Here is a 26,456-nt window from a genome sequence, read left to right as displayed (position 1 = left end):
ACTTACTATGAAAGTTGAAAATAGCAATATCAGTACCCTTATTATAAATGCGAAAGTGTGTTTGTTTGTTGGTTTGTCCTTCAATCACGTCGCAACGGTGCAGCGGATTGACGTGTTTTTTGCAGGTGTAATGATAAAAGCCTGGAGAGTGACAATAGGCTACTTTTTATCCCGCAAAATCAAAGAGTTCCCACGGGATTTTTATAAAACTTAATTTCACGCGAACGAAGTCGCGGGCATCAGCTAGTTTGTTCATGAATACATTTTAATTTTTTTGCTTGTGATGTAACGACAAATTCATGGTTTTCAGATTTTCCCCCTCATGTCTGCTATAAGACCTACCTACCTGCCTGCCAAATTTCATGATTCTAGGTCAACGGGAAGTACCTTATAGGTTTCTTGACAGACAGACACCAAAGTGTTCCTATAAGGTTTCCGTTTTTGCTTCTGAGGTACGGAACCCTAAAAAGAACGTTCCTAAGTAGGCTTCCACTTTAATAAGAGACCCAAAAGCTAATTAACACGAGCTTACCACAAACCCCGGGAACAAACACGGTTTCCACATCCTACCAGGAAATAAAGCGGCTTCTTAAACGTTCCGAGCCGAGCATAATGGACCGGCACACGCTGACGCCCGAACAAACAGACAAACTGGCATGATCCATAAGGCGCCGATTCCATAGCTAACGTTGTAGAAGACAACTTGCTATGGACATGAGACTTCGGTTCTATACAGGAAACTTTTCCATAGTGTAAGTATTTGCAACTAGATAAAATAAAGATAAATTAAAAATTGGCAGTCAGTGGGGTGTGCCGTAAGAACTAGCGCGCACCACGGTGGGGTGAGTTACGGTGCGTTTTAAAATCCGTAACGCACCACGGTAAATTTCCGTACGTTTTTTCCCGCACAATCTGTGAACTATAGAACTACCATTGAGAACTACATAGAATTGCGTGCAATGCGGAATTATTTCCGCACCGGATTTTGATAGATTAATTTGCGGATTTTAAAACGCACCGCAGCACACCGCACCGTGGTGGTGGGTACTACCCAGTGACACTTGTATTGGTTTGTTGGCTTGTTGGTTTGTTGGTTTGTCCTTCAATCACATCGCAACGGTGCAACGGCTTGACGTGATTTTTTGCATGGGTATAGATAAAGACCTGGAGAGTGACACAGGCTACAGAACTCTGAAAGACCGTTGGCTGTGGAATCGAGGCCTAAAGTAGGTGTATCCATATTCCATAACGCGCTGCACCTCAGAAGTTACCGCAAAGTAAATTCTACTTAAGCGTTGCCTCCATGCAAGTTTACTTGTCTTTGCTGGTGTTTTCTAACTCGTAAGTAGATAGCAAAGTAGGTCGGTATCTATTGTACTTCTTGCCTTCAACTATGTATCATTCTAACTTTATTTCCTACTGATACACATTATGTGTAGATTAGAACTTGTGTAGGTAGGACAGCAAAGAGCTTCATAGAAAATATAAACGGCATAATAATATCTAAGTTGATAGGTACCTACCTCTAATTAATATGGAAGACTCTCTTTGTTAAAAAAAATGCATTTTCCTTTGGACACAGAATAATTTCTGAAGAACTTAAAACCATACCAATAAAGTAGCAGGCGTCAGCTAGTATAATTATAAACAAATAAACCCATAGTGGCCCATTGGTTAGATTCCGTATAGGCTTCCCGGGTTCAAACCATGGGTTGGTAGGAATAAACTCTCTCTCAATTCTTTACGCGCGCTCCTGTACTCTGTAGTATGATGTGAGGAGGATTGAAGAACATAATATCAGAAGAAACCCTATCTGCGATCGCACCTGAAGTTTGTGGTAAGATAAATCACGAATACAGAAAGTAAGGTAAGTAAGCTCTCTGATGAAAGCTCTATGGATAAAAGCTTTTTGATTCTTCGAAATTATATAAGCTATCAGCGCTATCTAGCGAAAATGTTGATAACTACGTACGGTTATGATTTGATAAGTCTTCCCTAGGTGGCAGCACATCAAATCAAAGTAAGGCAGCATATTTTTGGTAATAAACTGGATAAAGAAATTCTATAATTATTAATTGAATGTTAAGAATGTTTCATTTGTAACCGTGGCATTTAGTTTATTCAAAATTAAACTCTATATTTTTAAACAATTAAAAAAATGCCTTTTTTTGATAATCTATTCTTACGTCATTTAAAAATCAACGTCAATGTGACAAGTTGCTTTACAAAATGACAAAATGAAATGAGCCGCTGTTTGTCAGTGTCAATTTCGTACGGCAATGAGCGGTTGTGGTGTTTAAATGTATTAAAATAATTGATAATAAAACGATCATGTTATAGAAAGTGCTAAATAAATAAATTGTACAAAATAAGCTAATTATAATAAAAAATAATATTTGCATTCAATATTAATATTCTGTAAGTAGGTTCTTTTTAAATTAATTAGTGAAAGATGGACGGAAATCTCAGCTGTGTTAATTTAGCGTATCGTTTTGTTGCCGTTGTGAAAGAAATATGAACTATTTATGTACGTAGTAAATAGGAAAAAAGTGTAGATTCAACAGTGTTTTGTAAGTTATTTAATAAATTTATTACTATAAGCGGTCTGTGAACTCGGTGCTTAACAAGTATTGGTCAATAACAGTTTACATTTTTGTTATCAGTTTTTTTTGTACCTAATCAATCATATTTCAAGTTTCACTTGTAGTCATTGAAGCAATGAACTGTTTCCTATAAATTGTACATGAACTAAATCTTTCATTCATGTACCCACCACAGTTTTTGGTCCCCTGATATCTAATAGATGTTTAGAATAACTTTAACTATTGTAAGTAGTTTTTTTAACTAGCTGATGCCAGCGCCTTCGCGCTGGAAATCCGCTTTTTAAAAATCCTATGATAACTCATTGATTTTCCATGCTTAAAGTATCCTATATCCATCATCAGGATGAAAACTATGTGTCAAATTTCATTAAAATCGGTTCAGTGGTTGATGCTAAGGTAACAGACAATACTTTCGCATGTAGGCACCATATTTTAACATTTTGATAAATATGTATTTATTATACTTAGGTACTCCTTACTTATACACCACAACACAGAGATCGAAGAGATCGCTATTTAGCGATAAGACCGCCTTTTTGTACTATCTACTTATTAAGATTTCTTTTTGTAACCTGTCCTTTGTGTTTCTGTGGTGCAATAAAGTATATACATACATACATACAACACAGACCAATCAGTATACAGGCAACGAAAAAGATAACAAGAAAGAAGCATAATATTTGCATTACCTAATGCTTAATAGAATCTCTGCCAGCCCAGGCAACCTTAGAATAAGTAGAAGTTAAGGAGATTAACCTGCAGGGGAAAATTGTTTGTATTACACAAAAATTCCCAGAGTTTTTCCTAATTAAGTATATTTATTTATATTTTATTTTTTATTTATTTTTATTTTTCATGTACCAAAATGGTAGTTACAAAGTAATAATAAATTAAGTCACATTGGAAATGCTTATCTCTAAACAGAGATTTCTTCCAGCTTCCCATTCAAAGTTGTGAGTAAGGCGTATCAAGAAGTGGAATAGGTCTACGGTACTAGAATCTAATAAACTACATAAATATCTTATAATAAATACCCAAATCAACTTATATACAATAATAATACTTATAATAAATAATTATATACATAATATATGAAAAATATAAATACATATAATATATAAAATACTCTATTGTAACGATAGGTAATACTGCTTCACTCTGTATTTGAATGAGTGTACTGAGTGGCAGTTCTCTCTGACATTTTCAGGAAGTGAGTTCCAAAGTTGGGTAGCTTGAAAGATTTGTTATAGAAGACTGTGTTACAATGGGGAGTGACGAGAGGATTTTTTGAGACACACGACCGCATAGGTCTAGTAGGAGGGCGGGATAGTTGAAATCGCTCTCGTAGATAACCAGGGGAAGAGGTATTAAGAACATTGTAGAGAACAGTCAGAATATGCAAATTGCGGCGAAAGTGTATTGGGAGCCACTTTAACCGACGACGGTAATCGGAAATATGGTCGAATTTGCGCAGGCCGTATATAAACCGTATGCACAAATTCTGAAGTCGATCGAGTTTGTCAAGTAGCTCTTCGGTAGCATCCATATTATAGATGTGTAGAGATCTTAACATGTTGTGAAGATGCTGTTATCATTTTACAGATGATCAAATGCAGTCATGTCTAGCGATGAGTCCAGTGTGCGAGTGGCAGTCAGGTTAGTTTATTTAAATACTTAGTACTTAATTAAGTAATATAGAAAAACAAATAATATGTGGCACAAACAGTAGATTTTAATTTAAAAAAAAATACAAGATTCTGGGGCTTTATAAAAAGAGAACCATATAAATAAAACTAAGATACAGCCTGTCCTAGTTCTAAGTTTTATATTGGAAAACTGTCAAAATGACAAATTTATCCATCACATAAAGTTTATCAGGCGATTGTGAAACAGACCCTTAGTATAACCCACGAAGTACAAAATATAAGTACGCCATGGTATTACCAACAATCATATGCTATGAGACTCATAAAAGAGCAAATTACATAAGTTAGACAGCATTTCCTAACATTTGACACATTTATGCAAATTCAATGTTACAAGTACATATCTAACTATGCTTTTTGTAATAATTTAAGTAAACATTGCAAACTAGTCAAGTAGACAAGCAAATTGTGTAAGCTATAAAATTAGTAACTTTCGTATTTGTATAGCTACTACATACTTAGGTATTTGCAAACAACTCTTCTCCTAAACATCAGCTGTATGCAATGTAGAAATCTTTCATAAGAAAACTTTTTAGACTTGTATTCATGAAAAAAAAGAAATATCAAAAAAGATACCTGGCATCAATCTAAGCCTGGCATCTACATATTTCATGACTACTACATTCAAAAAAAAGCTCTTATCATTTTACGGTGGGTTCATCTTCTAAGTAACTTAGTTATTTGTTTAGTTAAGTTCTTTTTATTTGTCTAGATATTTTGCAAATGCTGTGTACACATTTTATAGATACATTTATCAGCCTGTGTTTGTTTATAAGTGTCGTAGTTTGTGTTAAATTAATGTATTGTGTGTGTTCCTAATAAATAAAAATTGTTGAAGTAAGTAGGTACTTTTACATTTATGTTTATGTTACTGATTTTTTTGCTATGCTCTGACTCTATTTTGCTCCATTTTCCAAATATCAATCTCATTGGTTGGTTTCAAAATCATATGAGACTAGATTTCTTATATTATCTTAGTTTGTGGTACCAATGAGCCTCAATAGCTCACCGGGTAAAGGAGTGGACCGAAAACCGAAAGGTCGACGGTTAAAACCCCGCCCGTTGCACTTTGTCGTACCTACTCCTAGCACAAGCTTGACGCTTAGTTGGAGAGGAAAGGGGGAATATTAGTCACTTAACATGGCGAATATATATATTTTTTAATGGTATTCAATGTAGCTATACCTACTACATTAATTCACTTGATGAATGGTAAGTACCTATATTAAGAGTGTCCAACTAAAGTAATTAACTAATTAAAAATACTTACTTAAAGGAATGAACTAAATAGGCATAAATGCCTAGTTACTCAATGACGATTTCTGCTTTATATCATTTCGTATTCTGCTCAGTCTGTTTATCCAGTTAATGACATAAGCTCCAATTAGTTGAGTAAATAATTGTTCTTAGTTTGACGGATTTTACTTTTACAACTTATTCTGGTCATAATATATTATGCAGCATAATATTATATTGTGCCAGATGTGGGTCCTAGAAACTATAGGTTCTAAATTCTACCACAATGAACTGTGCTGAGAGAAAATTCCTGATGTTTCTTCTGATTTTCTCCTGCCAAAAGTGTTTCCTTTTAAAAGCGAAAACTTTTCGTTTACCGATTTCGGTAGAAAATTCGCAGTTTTCCGATTCCGTAAGTCAGTAATTTTCGTGGCGGTAATTTTGAAATAATTTGTATTTGTTAATTGTTATAGCGGCAATAGAAATACACATTCTGTGAAAATTTCAGGTCTCTACCTATTATGGTTCACGAGATACAGTCCGCTGACAGACAGACAAACAAACGGACGGACGAACAGCGGAGTCTTTTTAATAGGGTCCTGTTAGCACCCTTCGGGTACGGAACCCTAAAAGGCTTTTTAATTTAAACTTTCAAGTAGGTATTTTTCCTGATTCGCGACCTGTTTCCTAACAAAGTGCAAGCGATAAAATCCCCCTTCCAATTTGCCCTTACAACTTGGCGTCTGCAGGTCGGCGGGCACCGGCATGGCAACGCGCCCTACCCCAACAGTCCCCTGCCCTGCTTAATATCCTGTGACTTACATAATTAGGGATAGCTTGCTGGTAGTTTATTGAATTTTTAGGTCTCGTGACTCATTAAATCAAAAATTAGATTACCGTTAGTATAAAAAATGTATAGTTATTCCCATCCTAAAGAATGTGTAAAACCTACTGGGTGTGTGTGTGTGAGACCTACCTCATTACTGTTATCAGATCCTCTGTTTCAATATAGTTTAGTTTTTGTTATCACATAAGTACTAATTTAAAGTGCGAACAATAAAATCGCCCTTCCAATTTGCCTACAACTTGGCGCCTGCAGGTCGGCGGGCACCGGCATGGCAACGCGCCCTATCCCAACAGTCCCCTGCCCTGCTTAATATAATATCCTGTGACTTACATGATTAGGGCTTGCTTGCTGGTTGCTTATTGTTGCGTAAATCCTTCGTATGAATAACTTATCGTGTCTACAGGGAAATACAAGTACAGTACGCGGCCAAAAGCGATGAACATCGATCTTTAGAAGGAGACAGCAGATTTGTAGAGCACTGTCTCGGTCGTTTAGACCGACAAAGCGTCATATGGGTATGAGTGATAGAGACAACGCTCTACATAGATGAAATGTCATTCTAAAGGCCGATGTTCATCACTTTCGGCCACGTACTGTAGACGTACATTTCAATTAGGTACGTACCTACCTACATTTGTGTGGTATTGAGTGATCCTTATCCTATTTATTAACCGACTTCAAAAAAAGGAGGAGGTTCTCAATTCGTCGGAATCTTTTTTTTTTTTTTTTTTTTTTTTTTTTTTTTTTTTTTGTATGTTCCCCGATTACTCGAAGACGCCTGGACCGATTTTGAAAATTATTTTTTTGTTTGAAAGGGTATACTTCAAAGTTGGTCCCATATAAATTTGGTGAAGATCTGATGAAGATCTTCGAAGACAGATAATGGAACTCCTCAACGGATAAGAGTACATTGCTCGCGATCAGTGTAATTGCTTAGTAAACAGTAGGTTTTTAACAACCGACTTCAAAAAGTACTTTCCAGGTGGTCCCATGGTCATCAGGTCTGATGATGGAATCTTGGGGAAATCAAAGGAACTTAAATTTTATAAGGACACTTGAAGTGATTTAGGTATTTTCGAGACGTGTAAATCGACATTTAGGTTAACAGGTTTAAATAATACAAATCTGTATAAGTCAGTTTGGGAAATTCCCCCTTAAGGGTGGTAAAATAGGGGGGAAAGGTTTCTATAGAAAAGTTTAAAATACTGTTATTTAAACTTGAAATTTGAAACGTAGGTTGCTTTCTAGGGGGTAGGTATCAGGTAAAAAAAGGATCTTACTAAATTCCACCCCTAAGGGGGTGAAAGGGGGGGGTCGATTGTTGTATGAAAGTCCTATGTTTTTGAAGTTAGAGGTATCTGATGTCCGCGACTTCGTACGCGTGGATATAAGTTAAATCCCGTGGGAACTCTTTGATTTTCCGGGATAAAAAGTAGATTATGTCACTCTCCAGGTCTTAAACTATATCCAAGCAAAAAACCACGTGGGTCCGTTGCTCCGTTGCGACATGATTGAAGGACAAACCAACAAACCACAAACCAACAAACAAACACACTTTCGCATTTATAGTAAGGGTACTGATTATTAGGGTACATACAATACTGAACCCAGATAGTTAGGTACAGGTCTACCTTTCGTTAGAAATGAGATTTCTTAATCGTTTCATTTCTGCTAATGCTCGTTCATCGTGGGGTTTATTTAACAGTTTAGAGGGTTCCAAATCAGATAGAGCTATTCCTTCTAAAGTTTTGACTCTGCTGAGAGCTACGTATACTTGCCCCTTCGCAAAGTTCTTTTTTCCTAAGTCTATGACTGCTCTATCGAGTGTCGTACCCTGCAATTTGTGTACGGTTACTGCCCAGCATAAAATAAGAGGTAACATTCGACGCTCAACGTCACCATAGCCTCTAGTTGCTTGGAATGTAGCACACATTGGCGGAATGGAAACTAAGCCATTGGCATCTTTTAATCTGCTACCTGTTGTCTCGTCATCAAACTTAATGAGAACAGCGTCTGGCATTTCACCATCTTCCAACTGATCTCTGCGTAATGCTGGCCATGTGAACCCTTTTACAACACCCATAGCCCCATTCACGAGCCCATCCGAAACAGCAATATTTCGCCTTAGCATAACGCGAGATTCGACAGCTAAAAGTATCGTCGGTAAAAGACCACCACAGTTATTAACGTCGCTGGGAATAACATTATCTGGAGGTTTTCTGCCGTAGGTTGCTGCTTCACGTGATTCGTCAATCGCGTGTATCTTGTACATTCGGTTTAATGCCGCATTAGCAGCGGTCATTTTACTGTTGTACTCGTCAACTTGTCTAACGGTGGGATAGATGCGAACCACAGTACCATCCGCAAAGTCCCCCGTTAATGGGATCCTTCGTCTTTCGCACAACAACTCTAGTTCTGCAGTTGTGAGCTCTCCAAAACGTAAATGATTCAGAAGATCTATAAACTCCTGATCATTACGTTGGCGCATGTTTATGGTCAATTCGCAGAAACAAAATTGGTGCCATAAGTTTATTTCTGCCAAGCACCATGTCGGTTGCATAAAACACCAACTGCCCTTCACAGGTGGCAGCTGCATGATGTCACCAAAGACCAGTACATTCAAACCTCCGAATATGAGGTCATTATTTTTAAATTCTTGTAACCTCAAATGGATCATGCGTAAATTCTCGTAAGAGACCATTGAGATTTCGTCGATGATTAACCAACGAATGTGGCGCCACTTTCTTCTCTCTTGTTCTAATCTGTGCCCAGTCATTCGAGTGTAAGCCCTAGCGTTTCCTTTTTCAATGGGCAAATAGAAAACCGCGTGTAGGGTTTTACCGAGTATTTGTCGAGCGGCAACTCCAGTCAACGATGCTACTTCCACGAAAATTGGTTTAAGCAATGAGTCAACAGTAGGAGCATAACATCGCTTGATATGCTCTACCAGCAATTTCAGAAGAAAAGACTTGCCGCTTCCTGCTCCACCAGTAATAAATATTAGTAATCTTTCCTGATCTCCGTTCAAATCGTTTTGAATAACTTGTGTAATTTTTTGAAAAAAATTGTTTTGCTGGACGTTCAACCCCCCTATATTGCCAAAAAACGTATCATCTGTCATTGCTGCGCGTTGATCGAGATCATCGCAGTAGTCGTCATGGTCATGTACTATATGTTCATCAGCACATATAGGCGGCTCGTTTCGGGTACCATCGGTATGCATACCATGAACGGCATTCAATGCGGCTGCTTGAGCGAGTGCTTGCTGTATAACTTGCTCTGCATGAGCAAATTCTTCAGAGCTAACGTCGTTCAACAGTGGTCTCAACTCGCCCTGTCGTCTTAAAAAACATTCTTCTGCAGATTCTCCATCTAATAAAAGTTCATTCTCATCTCTGAACGGAATATGACAAACAAGAAGGTTATAATAATAAGCCTCTTTGTCACTGTTGAGAGTATAATAACGCGTCCGCAATACTGCCGGTCTGTTGCGGATCCGCATTCGTGAATTGTCTCTCAATTTAACATACCTTAAGGGTTGGTTTTCAACAAGTCTCATCTCTATGTCACCATCATCATCAGCCCATGTTGAAGAAGATACAGTCTCATAGCGGACGGCAAATTCAGCGAGACTAATGTTCTCTAGCTCATCAGGCCTGAGCACATAACGGTCGAAAATATTGTTGTAAATTGCTGTGTCATCTCCATCAAAACGTAGTAGCCGGAATCGTTGTTCTGGTTTACAGCTGTTAACAAATACTGCTTTGCGGCTACTCATTTTAAGTGGAAGATGGCAAAGTCGGTATGCACATTCGGGAGCGCTGACCAACCGCTGTGAAAGAATAGCCATTGACACAGCAAATAACTGTTTCCATACGGCACCACCGCTTCTCTTTGCTTTCGTAATTGCTTCCCGAACTACTTCTCCCGTATCATGTGGCTCACATTTGCTAGCATACTTTGCCACATAATACGCAACAGCCGTAATGTTACCACATGGCTGTATATCCATGTTTCCCTTCCATAGTGAAAGGAGTTCAGGATTGTAATTATTAACCATGGTCTCAGAGGGCGTTCTCTTCAAAATACAAAATCGGCCGTTGTTGGACAGAGCTTCATCGGGACCTAAACACGTTGTGATGTCTGCTGGTTCTCTAGGAAATCCAAATCGACAGCTACTGTCATTGCGGTCTTTGTGACAGGTGGCTGTGTGTTTGTGTACTTGTACATTTTCAACCAAACTGCAACGCAATGGATCGTCAGGGCTTAAAGAGCATGATACAATATTATCAATTGCTGCTATGCCTTCTGTAGTAGAAAAATTTGGAACCCCGTCACACCACAACAACATATGTAAATGGGGACTTCCCCTGTTCTGGAATTCTATTCGGTACCAATAGTCCAGAACAGGGCCCCCCAAGCAGCTGTTATTATTTTTTAAATAACGCATTAAAGCATTTACTCTTACACTGAACTGACGTGCTACTACGACGGGATATTTCTGCACCAATGCCAAACGTTCTGGAAATGATAATGTTTCAGCGCTACACAAATCACCACCGTCAGCAATAAGTAACGCTTTGATCATGTCCGGCCAATTTAAATCGTTACAGGACAAAGTCATAAACCAAGTAGGAGCTCCAAGACTTCTAACCATAGCAATCAGTTCTGAACAACACCGTCTCCAATAGGAAGCAGAACCTCTAATGTTTCTCATAGTTAAATGCATGTTCTCTACTAGCCCTTGAGGTGTTCGTTCTCCGTAACCTTGTCGCATTCGACAGGATACAGATACGCTGGATTTGGCACGATAATACTCTACAACAGACAAAGCAAAGAAAAGGTAGTCGTTTCTCTGGAATCGTTTTTCTGAACCCATTACTCTTGCTTGGAAATAGTCCAAAGCTGTAATTGAAATATTTCTTTCTTCTCCAAAGCCGTTTTTTCCATCAGGAAACAAAAAATACCAAGATAATTCCTCCATTCTTCGTTCTCGCTCTAAATTTAAAGGAGGAGCGGTTTTGCGGGTGATTTCTGCCAACCTAACTTCAGTCTCTATATTATCATGATCATTCACAGAAATAACAGTACCTAAATCCGGAACACCTTCGTCAATAGTGTGAAGCATGTTGGTTGTATACACATATTGGATCTCTGTATTAGTGGTTTCACAATGATCCCGAGGCAAGATTGAATTAACTTTTTGGGATTGGGTTGGATGACCATCAGACAGCGACAAATTATCTTGGATACTTCGGGCCGAATCCTCAATAATTGGCTGTTCATCTGGCTGATTTTCCAACTGTTCTATTTCTGGTGATATCATTATAGGGGTCAATGAATACACGTTTAACATTATGGAATCAGAAGAATGGTTTTTATTAGGAATATATAAATTTCGTCTCAATATGGCATACAACTTTTCTACACTGGTGAATCGCATGCAGCAAGCCGTACCCCTTGATGGAGCTTTACACCCTTTAGCACCACGGGCGTGGGAATCGAATAACCAATATGAAGGCATTTCCGATTCATTTCTGCAATGCACAGCAACTGTAACAGCATTGCAAGTTAATATTCCGGCTTTGTCAGCATTTCCCTCGAAAAATTGCAGTAACGCATTTTTTAAATTAGGGAAACCTTCGCTACTATTATCGTTTTCCATATGACCATTAAATGCCGCTTCATAATTAACGAAAAGATTTACAGCACGCCTTTCAAAAATAATTCGTGGCAGCAGCTCTGTCACAGCTAAGTACTCACGATTAACTTCGCGATCGTCTGGGTTAGCTCGAGCAACAATACACTCACGATAATACTTATCTCCCAATATAACAATATAATCCATGTCACTTCTACACCACGCATTGGGATTTAGAAGGTTAAAAGCGGTGCAGGCGACTGTTGCAATGGCTGTACATTGATTATTGCGTGATTCTGGGCTAAATCTTTCATTTCCTTGATGAAACGATCCTTGCAATATATCTACATTTTCATCAATGTTAGTATAGGTGTTTAATTGTCTTGGCTCTACTATTGATTCTGGTTGAATATTCACAGGTACCTCGACGATTTGTGTGATTGCACAAAGATCTATTACAGTAGCAAATGACGGACGAACATCTCTGTAAAGGGCATTATTAACCAACAACCATTGCAATGCTTGATTAAGTTTCGCCATATCAATTTGAAAGTCTCTTGATCGCTGTAAATTTTCTAAGTTTTCTGTCACTATAACTAGCCCAGCTTGTTGTGGTCGAAGTGGAAGTTGCTCGGCCAGTTCAATAATATCCTTGGCGAATAGAACAACTTGCCCCCTACACCAATCCTGACTGAAGCGGTTTTGTACTCGAATAATTTGTACGAACGGCACAATTCTCAATAAAAACCTCTTTTCAATTTCCGTCAATTTGCCTATTTCTTCAGGAATATCTGGAACGGTCATGTTGTTCCAGTATGCCTGAGCAGGAATTTTTCGTTTTCTAATATTGGTAGAACAACGAGTACAAGCAACGATATTAGCTAATGCGATTAAATCAGCAGGAAGTAAATTGTCTAGGTTGGCAGTTGGTAATCTTGTACGCTGCTGAGGATATATCATTTTCTTGCAAATGTTACATGCCACATCAGCAAACACATTTATCGCTGATTCAAATTGTTGAGCATTCGCCAATCTTCTGTTATCGCGGGCACGCACATTACTGAGACGAATCGCTCTCTCTTCTGCTGTTTCATTAAGTAGTACTTGAGCGGATTGACGTCTAGCTAACGACAACCGATGTTCGCGCTGCTCAGCTGACTCGTTTGACAGTCGCCCATGAACAAGCAACAACCGATGTTCGCGCTGCTCAGCTGACTCGTTTGACAGTCGCCCATGAACAAGCGACAACCGATGTTCGCGCTGCTCAGCTGACTCGTTTGACAGTCGCCCATGAACAAGCGACAACCGATGTTCGCGCTGCTCAGCTGACTCGTTTGACAGTCGCCCATGAACAAGAGACAACCGATGTTCGCGCTGCTCAACTGACTCGTTTGACAGTCGCTCATGAATAAGCGACAATCGATGTACGCGCTGCTTAGCAGACTCATTTGACAGTCGCCCATGAACAAGAGACAACCGATGTTCGCGCTGCTCAGCTGACTCGTTTGACAGTCGCCCATGAACAAGAGACAACCGATGTTCGCGCTGCTCAACTGACTCGTTTGACAGTCGCTCATGAATAAGCGACAGCCGATGTACGCGCTGCTTAGCAGACTCATTTGATAGTCGCTCATGCATTAGCGATAAGCGGCGGTCACGTTCTTCTACTGTTTCGCGAGACAACCGCTCATGAGTAAGAGACAATCGATGTTCACGTTGTTCTAAAGTCTCTTGTGTCAATTTTCTTTGAACATAATTTCGCATTTGAGAGAGCCGTTCTTCACGGTCTTCGGAAGACTCTCCGAGACGCTGAACTTTGTTTCTTTCTCTATTGCGCTTTAGGCGTTCATCTTTGTCCTTTTCAGACTCCTGTGCTCGACGCTTTCTCAAACGAGATGTACGTAAGGAAGGCCTCCCCATCGTGTACCACCTCTTCTATCCTACAATCTATTTTATATTTACACCACTAAAAAGCAAAAAATAAAATTATTTTTAAATAAAAAAAAAAACCGCCTTCAAAAAACGCCCAGAAACTAAAAAGCAAAAAATAATTGGATATATTTACCTATAATTTACATACTAATTCCTACTCAAACCCGTAATAAAATTTATTCTACAATTCCAGTAGAAAAATCAACTAAACTAAACACCCACACAAATAAACACTTATATTAATTATTATACAATAAACGATATTAATACTTAACTCATTATTATATACAATTTCTTAATTTTTAAGTACCTTTTGAAGTCGGTGCCTCCTATAAATAAACTATTAACTAACCACAGACGTACCTAACTACCTATGTGTGACTAAATAAACTAAGACTAACAGTAACTGAGTAACCTAATCTTAAACAACTACCTAACGACCACCTAGTCCTATGGAAACCTTGAGTCTTGGCCAAACTCCAAGTCCAAAATCCTATGAAAAACTAAATAATGAAAGTTGAGACAAACAAGCTGAAATTGACTCTTGCAACGAACAGAACACAGCGAGCGAAAAGGCATGAAAATCAAATTTTATTTAAATTTTATTTTTATAGACGAATAAAATCTGACCTCGACGGTCGGCCTTATACAGTTTCCGTGACAGAACGATAGGACGATATACTTGATGTGTGGTGCCATCTCTTGAGTAATTTAGGAACTAAACTATACGTACGGGAGGCACCGACTTCAAAAGGTACTTAAAAATTAAGAAATTGTATATAATAATGAGTTAAGTATTAATATCGTTTATTGTATAATAATTAATATAAGTGTTTATTTGTGTGGGTGTTTAGTTTAGTTGATTTTTCTACTGGAATTGTAGAATAAATTTTATTACGGGTTTGAGTAGGAATTAGTATGTAAATTATAGGTAAATATATCCAATTATTTTTTGCTTTTTAGTTTCTGGGCGTTTTTTTCTTACGTACTTCCATGATTCATTAGTTACCTACTATCGCAAGCAGAAAAACCTTCTTGTGCAGAATTTGTATTTTTAAAGTAGGAGAATGATGATGAATACCTATAATATAATGATACCTATAATATAAATATAATATAATGATACCTATAATATAAATATAATATAATAATGATTGATGATCAACGTAGGTAAGTACATCTAGAACTCTTGGTCTTAAAACTTGGTTTTCTCTATAACGTAGAATCACTAAGAAAAGATTTTCAGGAATCCCACTCGAGCGGAGCCGAGGTAGGGTATGCAAGGGTATGCCTAAACTATAATATAGGGATTTGAAGATTTTGGCTTACCTAGATTTGTAGTAGTAGTAGATGTAGATTTTGTCTCATACAATACTTGTTTGTATTGATGCCAGCTATTGATTCATGCAGATTTTATGCGTGGCCGCTATTTTGCAAAAAAAAAAAAATGGCGGACATGTAGTAGGTAGGCCAGGCTCCATACTAAAATATTCAAACCCCTTTACCAACTAACAAATTCCTCGATTGAATAACTTCTTTTAAATTCCTTCCTTCCATAATAATTGCTAAGTTACTTAAACGCATTGCTATAAAATTGCGCTCAAGTGAAACCTCGCTTTTTATCTCAGAAAGTAATCGTTCTATTACCAAACACTTTATAGTCTAGACAAGTGCAACGTTTCCTAACATTAGGAGTACTAAAATTTTTATTTGTTCGTGTAATCTAACGGCTTGAAAAGAGAAAGAGGTTACGCAATTTATTGTTTAATTTTCTTCACAATGGGCAATAGTTCTAGTTCTATGCGTAGATAGAGTAGGTAATTTGCTTGTATAAATTGCTTTAGGTAAATCATATTTCAATTAGTTTTGAGTATGAAGTGACACCGGACACGCCTTCCTATTGATTGCCAAAACTTTATTATTTTATAGGCTACTAGAAGATGCCCGCGACTTCGTCCACGTGACCTTAGGTTTTTAAAAATCCCGTGGGAACTCTTTGATTTTCCGCGATCAAAAGCCTGTGTCCTTCCACGGGATGCAAGTTATCAAAATCGGCTAAACGGATGAGCCGTGAAAAGCTAGCAGACAGACAGACACACTTTCGCATTTATAATATTAGTATGGATTGATTATGTCTTGAAAAACAGGGCAATATGGAACTAAGACGTTCAGGGGTTTTTATTGCAGAAATCGTTCAATGGGTTATAAAAGACTAGCGACCCGCCCCGGCTTCGCATGGGTGCAATGTAGATACTAATGTGGTGTGTGTGTGTGGTAGATTAATTGAGGCGTATTTGCCTCGGAAACTCTCAAATGAGAGGATTTTTCCGACCTAATTCACATTATTTCAATTTCTCTAGGGATCTCAAATTTTGAGAACTAAACTTATAGCTATAAACCTTCCTCTTGAATCACTCTATCTATTGGTGAAAACTGCATTAAAATCCGTGCGTCGTTTAAAAGATCTACGCGTTCATACATACAGACAGCGGGAAGCGACTTTATTTTATACTATGTAGAGAAGAAAAAAAACCGCGGAGTGCTATTAAATTAGAGGGTGGATATTGAAGATGGGGGTGAAAAACCCTCCCTTTTGGTTTTTACAATATATCTCGTAAACAAAGCAATATTTTCGTAAAATTTCAACCCCCAATTTTACCCGCATAGGGGTTGAATTTTAAACAATCCTTTCTTAGCGGATGTCTACGTCATAATAGCTATCTGCATGCCAATTTTCAGCCCGATCTGCCCAGTAGTTTGAGCTGTGCGTTAATAGATCAGTCAGTACGTCAGCTTTTCTTTATATACATTTAGACTAATTACTATTTATTATGTTATATGAAACTAAATGCGATACCGCCGACTTCATCCGCGTAGATAGATTTCTTAAAAATTCCGCGCGAACTCTTAGATTTGCTGGATAATAACTAGTCTGTGTCAGTCGCCGTGATACATCATACAAGCTATCTCTTCGTAAAGTGGATAGGCCGTGAATTGGTAACAAATCGAAAAACCGGCCAAGTGCGAGTCAGGCTCGCGCAACGAGGGTCTATACTACTGCAGTCTTATTTTTTCAGCGTTTTGGACAATAATTCAAAACTGTGATGCATAAAAATAAATAAAAATCTGTTTTAGAATGCACAGGTGAAGACCTTTCATATGATACCCCACTTGATATAGTTATATTACTTTGAAAATTGAAAATCCTAATTATTAGTTTATAACCACAATTTAATTTTTTTTGTGTGATGTAACCACAAATTCACGGCTTTCAGATTTTTCCCCGAATGTCAGCTATAAGACCTACCTACCTGCCAAATTTCATGATTCTAGGTCAACGGAAAGTACCCTGTAGGTTTCTTGTTCTTGACAGACCGACAGACAGACAGACGGACAACAAAGTGATCCTATAAGGGTTCCGTTTTTCCTTTTGTGGTACGGAACCCTAAAAACTGCATTAACTTGCAGCGTTGTTTAAGCGATCTTATTACGATTTCTTTTCGATTCTCTGTGCAGCTGAAATAGGTCCTTGTATTATAAAGCTATGACATCTACCAATGATCATTCGTCATCAGTCATCACTAACGACAGTCGATCACCATGAACTATGACCTCTCGATGTTTGTTAACACACGTCACGTAAGTACCTACTTACTCTAACTTTATTGAATAACTTATACAATAAATTATAACTTAAAATCCATTAAAAAAGTAAGTTAATCCTACTAGTTTTTCTAGTCTTGCTACTTGTCTTCGGCAGACTGTAGCAACGTTATATTCTAAAGCGTGATGATGTCGCTGCATAAAAAGTGCTGTTAAGTGCGTTTATAGGATTGTAGAGAGTGAAAAAAACCGGCCAAGTGCAAGTTAGACTCGCGCACCGAGGGTTCCGTACTCGGGTTTCGACATTTTGCACGATAAATCGAAAACTATTAGGTATGTATAAAAAAAATCTGTTTTAGAATTTACTCTTATTTTGAAAATTTAAAATAGGTACTTCACCTACCCTATAGGTTTTCTTGACAGACACGACAGATACACGGACAGATAGACAGACAGACAGACGGATTGACAACAAAGATCCTATTGGGTTCTTTGTTCCTTTTGAGGTACGGAACCCTAAAAACTTTGCCAATATATAAAAACCCAGACTCCGATAGTTAGGACGATTCGGAATTCTTAGCTGTTTTATGTAACCCACGTTTCGAAAAACCTTCGTCTTGTGAGGTCGTTAATTTATCAATCGCGTCTTGACCGCATTTCGCACGTTCAGATTGTAGATAGATAAATCAATGTAAGCGAAGCGCATTTGTAGGCAGAACCAAAGTGCCGCCGTGATGTACTGCGCAAATTAAATTTACCCTGACCGCTCAAGACATTCGGGGGCATTGCAAATTAGTGCAACAGTGGTACTGATTCTGAGCACAACTAAATTTTTGAGTATTCGCATCCTCTTCTTACTAATGTAATATGAAAAGGACAGACGCAGTTTGACAGTTTTAAATTTAATTTTTAGATGGTAAAACCCGTGATTTTAGCGCACAGTCGCGAGCCTACTGTTTAAATTTGTAGCGTGCACTAAAATTTAAATCTAAAGTCTTTAAATGTAAAGTTTATGTTCTGTCCCTTTCTAGCATTGTTAAAAAGAAAAGGATGCAAATACTCTAAATTTTGTATAGAGAAAGACAACGGAATCGGTGCCAATGAAGCAGCACCAAAGTGCCGCCGTGATACTGCACAAATTAAATTTACCCTGACCGCCGAAGACATTCGCAAATCATCATTATGAGCAACCCATCGTCGGCTCACTACAGAGCACGGGTCTTCTCTCAGAGTGAGAAGTGTTTTGACCATAGTCTACTACGCTGGCTAAGTGCGGATTGGCAGACTTCACACACCTTTGAGAACATTGTCCATAAGAGCTCTCAGGCATGCAGGTTTTCTCACGATGTTTTCCTTCACCGTTAAAGCAAGTGATATTCAATTACTTAAAACGCACATAAGTCTGAAAAGTTAGAGGTGCGTGCCCGGAATCGAACCCCCGACCTCCAATTCGGAGGCGGACATTCCAACCACTAGGCTGTCACAGCTTTTTCCTAACCACTAGGCTATCACAGCTTTTGCTATCAAAAGCTATGATTGGGCAACAGTCTCCTTGATCGGCATACCGATTGCTGGAACCATGATAGTCAGTTCAGGTAGATAGATATCTTGTATTCAGCGCCGGGGACTTAGTTTAAGAGTTATTAGGACACATCAAGACTGTTATGTCTGTACTTGCTTGTTTTTCCAACAGCAGCAAAAAAAGTGTTGTTGCTTGTACTACGGTACGGAACCCTTCGTGTGCGAGTCCAACTCGCACTTGGTCGGTTTTTTTATCCGTGGAATCCAGCGCCTAGATTTTGAATGGAAATCGAACATAACTCACAAGAGTATCCTTGATCGGTACATAATTAAGCTCGTCTTGCTAATAGTTGTTTGGCGGTTTTTATTACGTCACTTATTATTTGTTAACATTACCTATTTAATTCATCAGCATATTGAACGTGCGAAACGTGGCCATCCATACCGGCAATTTACGACCTCTGCGAAGGATGTTTGGAACGTGATTGACATGAAAAGGTGTTATGACCACGTGGAAATCGTGGAATCCACGACCCAAATCGCGGCATAAACAAAAGCATATTATAATCTCGAAGACAGCTACTATTTTAGAATCTCGTCTATAATATATCTCGCCGTCGCGTCGGTCGTATAAAACTTTTTCAATAGAATAAGAATTTTCATAAGAAGAAGTAAGAGAAGGAAGGATGATCTGAATATTTGATCATTCCCCAAATAGGTAATAACTAGTTTCAGATACTTGGGAAGGTCGTAGCCGAGCTTGAATATTTGACTTGACGGTCATATGTATGTAAGGCACCTGATATTGATCGGAAACCGACCGGTTCATCTATTATTTGTATTGTCTACATCATAATATCTGCTACTGTGTAGAAAGTTGTTATTACAAAGCAATATTTAATAGCGACCACCCAGACTATCCGTTGAAAATCGATTGCAGAAAACGTTCAAGAGCCGGATCTACTTATAATGGCATGTTTTTCTTTACAATAGAAGGAATGAATCACTATAGTTATCGGAATAGAGTACTTAGATATACTTAATCAGTTAGAACTTAACTGTGACCTCACTTTTTATGAACTGAAGATACAGCTTAATACAGAACATGCTAATCTAGAAGATACAGGCGTAGAATAATTGTATACTCATTGTACAAGTGTAGAAGCTTAGTAGAGGATTGAAGACCATTGTATAAAGTTCACATTTCCATGCTTTACGGCGAGCCGAGTTGAAGTGGAATCGGTGTCGACTCTATGTAATGTGTGAAGACCTAAAAGATGTCCTAGAGATTGCTCTATCTCACCTTGTCTCTACCTTGAAACTTCAATTTTCTTCTCTAACTGCCGCACTCAGAGTCGCTTAAGCATTAATTAGTGTGGATAAGGAATGCCTTAAGTAAGGATTAAGCGACTCTGAGTGCGGCTGTTAGTGCGCCCATGCAGAACTTGTTGCACCAGTATCGTTTTTAAAAAACCTAAACCCAAGCGTTCTTTCTTCTTTCCTTATATATATACATATAATATTCTTTATTGTACACCAAAAAGAAAAGACACAAAAAGAAACATGTAAAAGAAGATGTTCCTTCCTTCTACTTCCACGGTAATATTTTATTTTCCGGGAAAAAAGTAGCCTATGTCACTCTGCAGGTCTTTAACTACAACGCCCATGAAATAAATCACGTCGATCCTTTGTTCCGTTGTTCTGTTAACTGTCTACTGAGCACAGGTCTCCTCCTCAGAATGAGAAGGGTTTGACCCACAGAAAATTCAGCCTGAAGAAGAATGCTTTGTAGACTGAAAGGTCACATAATCAAGACAATGTGCGGAATGAGGGTACCGAATGGGCGTGGGCCGACTTTTATGCTAAGCAACTGCCTAAGCTTGGCGATCGGGGGTGTTCGGCTATTAGTGGCGTCTATGGGTGGTGGTCTGTGGATTTAACCATAGTCTACCGCGCCTTGATATAAGTTAGTGCAACTTAATAATATTAGTTGGTGCACTTCACATTTTCTTTTAAAGTAATAGGATTAAATTGCAAATTACTCAGGTGAAGTTCTTGATGCCACTAAGCAAATACGTTTCGCTGACCTTATTAAGCTGGTTTTACGTCGCACATAGTAGTTAATCGTACGTCAACCTTTGCCCCTACTGAATGGATTATACTTTATGGCATTTTAAAAAGAAATCGTCCTATATGCATTTTGCATTAAGAATTTGAGTTGAAACTCTATTGGAGGCCAAAATTCTCTTGCCACAAGACCTACCTTCGTGCCTATCAAGATTGTCGAACACAGGTTTTGATGTTCAGTCAGTTAGGACATTTAACTGGTATGCAATTATATAAAAACTAGCTGATGCCCGCGACCTCGTCCGCGTGGAATTACGTTTTTTAAAAATCCCGTGGTAACTCTTTGATTTTCCGGGATAAAAAGTAGCCTATGCCACTCTCCAAGACTCTATCTATACCTGTGCAAAAATCACGTCAATCCGTTGCACCGTTGCGACGTGATTGAAGGACAAACCAATAAACCAACAAACAAACACACTTTCGCATTTATAATAAGGGTACTTGATTGCATCCCTTAACAAAACTTCTACATACTTAAGATTTTTATCAATCCGAAAAACCTGGAACTTCAGTCCATAAATCTTCCAACAGGTTTACTTATCATTTTTATTATTCCTACAAAAACTGTTTCCCACAGTAGAATATCTACATTTCTCAAGCTTTTATCTATCGGAAAACCCTAGAGCATGCTCCAGCCTTAGATAAAATAGGTACCCACTCGTTTTCGCGCGATTAGACACCAATGACCGAGTAGGTACAAGGGGCCGCTAACGTACAGACATCAAGGTTTCTTACGACATTTTTTTCCGAGTTATGCTAAGTTTCCTTTTGTAAGTCGAGATTTGAACATGACAATTTTTTTGTAATGTTTTGTCTTGGAGAATTTTTTATCGTGCTATTTATCCGATCAAAGATTTGACATGTTTTTGACGTGGAAGCCTTATACGGATAGCGAACCTAGGGTTTGTAGGTTGGCTTTGTATACTACATTCTCAAGACTTTGGAATAATTCAGTTTAAAAAGGATGTGTTAAAAAAATATAATGTAACAAAGTTCGAATAGAAGAATTGGTTTGAAATTTAAAATCAAATACGTAGTGCGTAGTCACAGAAAAAATAAGAGGTAAGTAATAAATAAGTATCTACGTAGCTTACGTAAGATAATAACCTAATTATTATTTGTCGAAAACAACATAGCAAGATTATCTAGGTATTTATATACAGTCGTAAGTGTGACTCAATGAATAACTCCGGTCGTCAATCAAAAATTAGGATTTTTTCTTACGTTTAAGTAATTTATTTTTATATTTTTTTAATATTTTCCGAGCAAAACACATTAATTAAAACCAATAATACTAACGTAACACACCAGTTTGATGTAGACCTTGCTACATTTACACTTAATTCATTCACAACCAGTCCTCAGTGTGAGAGGCTCTAGGCGCCCACGCATCTGCGCAGTGGGCGAACGACGAAATATTGAGAATCGCCCACTACCGTTCCATTTAGCCTTTACCAGGCCTTTACATTACTAAACACCTAAAGGTGGGTCTACGCTAGGCGAAACGAGCACGAGCCGAACACAATTCGTCTAGTGTGGACCGACTTACAAGCCTCGAACGAGCGCGTGCTTCGTTCGTGCTGTGTTCCGCCTGTTCTCGGTTTTTTGACGAAACACAAAGGGATTTGCTTCGCGCTCGCCATGCGCTCGTGGACGTGTTTAGTGACAGACGTCGGTTGCTCGAGCCGAGCATCATGGAAACGTGGACCGAAGATGCTTCCGTGCAATTAATTGCGGAAAACTACGTTCGAGGACAGTGATCGTTGTAGGTTCGTTGTACGTCCACACTTGACGCAGCGAACGACGAAGTCGAGCACGGCTCCGCTTGTGCTTCGCTCGTGCTCGTGGTTCGTCTAGCGTAGACCCACCTTAAAGCTGCGTCTACACTTGGCGAATCGAACATGAGCGGAGCTTTTCTGTTCGCGGCGTCACGTGTGAACGCACAACTGCAAGCCTACAAGAAATACTGCCCTTTTACCTCTCTCGAACCTAGAGTATTCCTTTGTGTTCGTCAAAAAATTCTTTTTAAAAAAACTGACTTCCAAATCCAAAGCCTAGAAAGTAAAACAAATCACAATTCACTATCAACAGTTGCTAAATCCCCACGACTTAGAATGGCAAGTTTGAGGAGTTTGGACTCTATAATGAAGTTCATGCTCGGCATATACAATATTATTTCTATTAATTATGTGTGCCTGGGATTCGAACCCTGGACAGCGGAACCCCGGAATAGGAGGCTGATATACCTACAATAATAGTTACCGTTCCAAATCCTTGTAACTACATATAACAAATTTTAGGAGCCGTGTTTGGACATAGCGCAATCGTGTGTCCAAGCCTTACCATGCTCTTAAATTCTAAGTCTTAATATAGTTGTTAAAAAGATAAAATATAATATATCGTCTACGTAAATAGACACTAGGTAAGAATTATGGTGCGAAAACTACTATTTTTGATCATTGTTTATATTCTTTCTAAAGGTGTTACCTTATTTAGTAAGCTTTGACCATTAGTTTTGAATTTAGTTGAATGAAAATCCATTTCGTATAAAATTAAACATAGTATGACTCTATTTTATCGTGGTTGATTTATTAGATGCCATATGACCCATTTTGAATTTCAACTCAATTTCCTGTCCCAATTTTGCTTTCTCATTACATTTTGCCGCATTTTCCGTTTAGAAAATTCCCTTCTAATGGTGATGACTTTGCTGTTTCTTCCTTACTGCAAAACGGAAAATGTACAAAGCCATTTATTACTCCCCTAATAACGTTTGCTCTAGTTGCGAACATGTCAACAAATTGGGGCTTTTACGGATTAACTATCTCAGGCATAGGTATTGTGTACATTGCGACAAGTCTCTCTTGGCGCGTGGCGAACATCGGAATTAACGTTGCCGTCAAGTGTCCCCTTTGTCCTTGTTTGAATATTCTAAGCCTTTGTTCTACAACAGCGCCCCCCTGTCAATATCATTCAATTGCCAGAAGAGCCTTGTCGTACTGTAGCAAAATTTTGCTTCCATTGCTAAAAAAACAATATTCTGAACAGCACCCCAATTGTGTAAGAAAAACGTTATCATTGTTATCGTAATCGTCAACAAATTCTGCCCTTTGATTGACTGTGAAAAAATGTAAACAGCGAATCAACCAATCAAAGGGCAGAATTTTTTTCGCTACAATCATGAATTCTACGAAAATAACAGAAACATTCGTAGGTATTAATGCGATGATCGAGATGGGCAGGACATGTGCAACGCATAGACGACACAAGAACCCCTAAAAAGTTGCTGTATATCTGGTGGGTAGAGGCCGAGGACGACCTGGTAAGCTGGATGAATGAAGGAAGAAAGGAAGCTTTCCGCCTCCAATGAAAAACTTTTCTTGACCATACCAAGCCTACCCATGGCTGTAGAGCTTTGATGATGATTAAGTAAATCAAAATAACATTTGGGACTCGTAAATAGAAGTGACAAAACCGATATCCTTATTCTGTACTTATTTGAAAATATCCAGTGAGTTAACAGTCGTTTCAGTACTGAGTGAACATATCTGAAGTTTCGTCACTGGCAGTAAGCGAACCGTGGCCTAGCGGTCAAGACACGAACCCAGGCGACGTATGTTCGAATCCTGCCGGTCCGCAATTTTTTGATATGTATTAAAAAATTATCCATTGAGTATTCTTGGCATTCGCAAATAATCACATCTACATCCGTTGATCGGTGCTAACAAATGGCGCCCTATTTTACTCCAGAATATGTGCAGAAATAATTTAGATTTATTGCCTTTGAATTCGCATTTTTTTTCCACCCACTTTCATTTCTGCTAATGCTGACTTTGCGATTATGTTTGTTTCACGCATATTGTCAACAAAGACAACGCTTATTTAACCTATCTGTCTCTACTGTGTGTTACTTTAGACTTATTGCGTCTGGGTGTCTACGTGATAACTGCACACACGTTCTGAATGGTTTAATTTTTTAATCCAACACCAAACTAGTAGGTAGGTACTTTAAAATTTATTGTTCAGTCGCGTGTCTGCACCCTGACACTTCTCTATATACACTTGTGATCCATTTTTAGGGTTCAGTACTTCAAAAGGAAAAACGGAACCTTATAGGATCACTTTGTTGTCTGTCTGTCTGTCTGTTTGTCTGTTGGTCTGTCAAGAAACCTACAGGGTACTTCCCGTTGACCTACAATCATGAAATTTGGCAGGTAGGTTAGTCTTATAGCAGACATTCGGGGAAAAATCTGAAAACTGTGAATTTGTAGTAATATCACACAAAAGATTAAATTGTGGTCAATGAACTAATAATTAGTATTTTCAATTTTCGAAGTAAGATAACTATAGTGGGGTATCATTTGGAAAGTATTCACCTGTGCATTCTAAAACAGAATTTTATTTATTTTTATGCATCATAGTTTTTGAATTATCGTGCAAAATGTCGAAAAAATACGACTGTTGCAGGGAACCCTCGCTGCGCGAACCTGACTCGCACTTGGCCGGTTTTTAATTTAGCAGCGTTTTGTTCGCTCAAATTCCTTGTTAATTTATAAAATAATTAAAACTTCCTACTTACTAATTAGTGCACAAAGATTATGCTAGCAAAAAAATTGAGTTGAAATATCGCGTGGAGCGCAGTCGCCGGCGGCCATCTTCGATTGATCGCGTGCGTTACTGTGTAAACTGTAAGCATTGTCCGCGGACAATAGCCCCGGGGTCTGAAAACAAACAAACATAGTAAGAGCATTTGCTATAGTATACCTCCTTAATTTATGGACTAAGAGCCAGCGCGTGCCAGACCTTTGTTATTTTATAAAAACTGAAAGATAATCTGCGTATTGTCCCCAACACTGGGAGAAATGTTTGTGGCTTTCTTCTTCTGCTTCTTCGTCGTGACACTCTTGGCAGAGTGGTCGTGGTCATCAAGAAGTGACATTTTTGGGGGCAGATGTCATATGCCGCACGAGCATTCACCACTTCTCCCTGCTGGCCGATAGTCTGGTGCATTCGTGCACGGCCCACAGCGTACTTAATGTGGTCGGTCCATCGCGTAGGTGACCTTCCTCGCCCTCTGGTACAGTCCACCTTGCTCTGCACTACAACACGCTCAATGGAGTCACTCTCACGCCGGGAGACATGACCGAAGAACTTTAGTATTCGACGCTGTGGCTTGACGGCATAACAATTAAAAGGTGTAAAATATCTGGCAGGGCAGGGAGTTGCCACGACACTAAGTG

At 38.5% G+C, this 26,456-nt stretch overlaps 1 protein-coding gene across 1 annotated transcript in view; it reads left to right on the top strand.

Moving 5' to 3' along the window:
• The first annotated feature begins 2,272 nt into the window (after window positions 1-2,272).
• The window catches only part of Klp31E (kinesin-like protein 31E), a 96,751-nt gene continuing 72,567 nt past the window's right edge, over window positions 2,273-26,456 (top strand). Inside the window, exons 1-2 of the mRNA XM_069505198.1 lie at window positions 2,273-2,570; window positions 4,206-4,259. Of these exons, the coding sequence (XP_069361299.1) occupies window positions 4,222-4,259 (38 nt within the window). The 5' untranslated portion in view covers window positions 2,273-2,570; window positions 4,206-4,221. The remainder of the gene's footprint in view (window positions 2,571-4,205; window positions 4,260-26,456) is intronic.

The sequence above is a fragment of the Maniola hyperantus genome, chromosome 2 (genome assembly GCF_902806685.2).
Source record: "Maniola hyperantus chromosome 2, iAphHyp1.2, whole genome shotgun sequence".
Lineage (NCBI taxonomy): Eukaryota > Metazoa > Arthropoda > Insecta > Lepidoptera > Nymphalidae > Maniola > Maniola hyperantus.
Note: the sequence above shows the minus strand (reverse complement) of the source record. Positions and strands in the feature narration are given on the sequence as shown.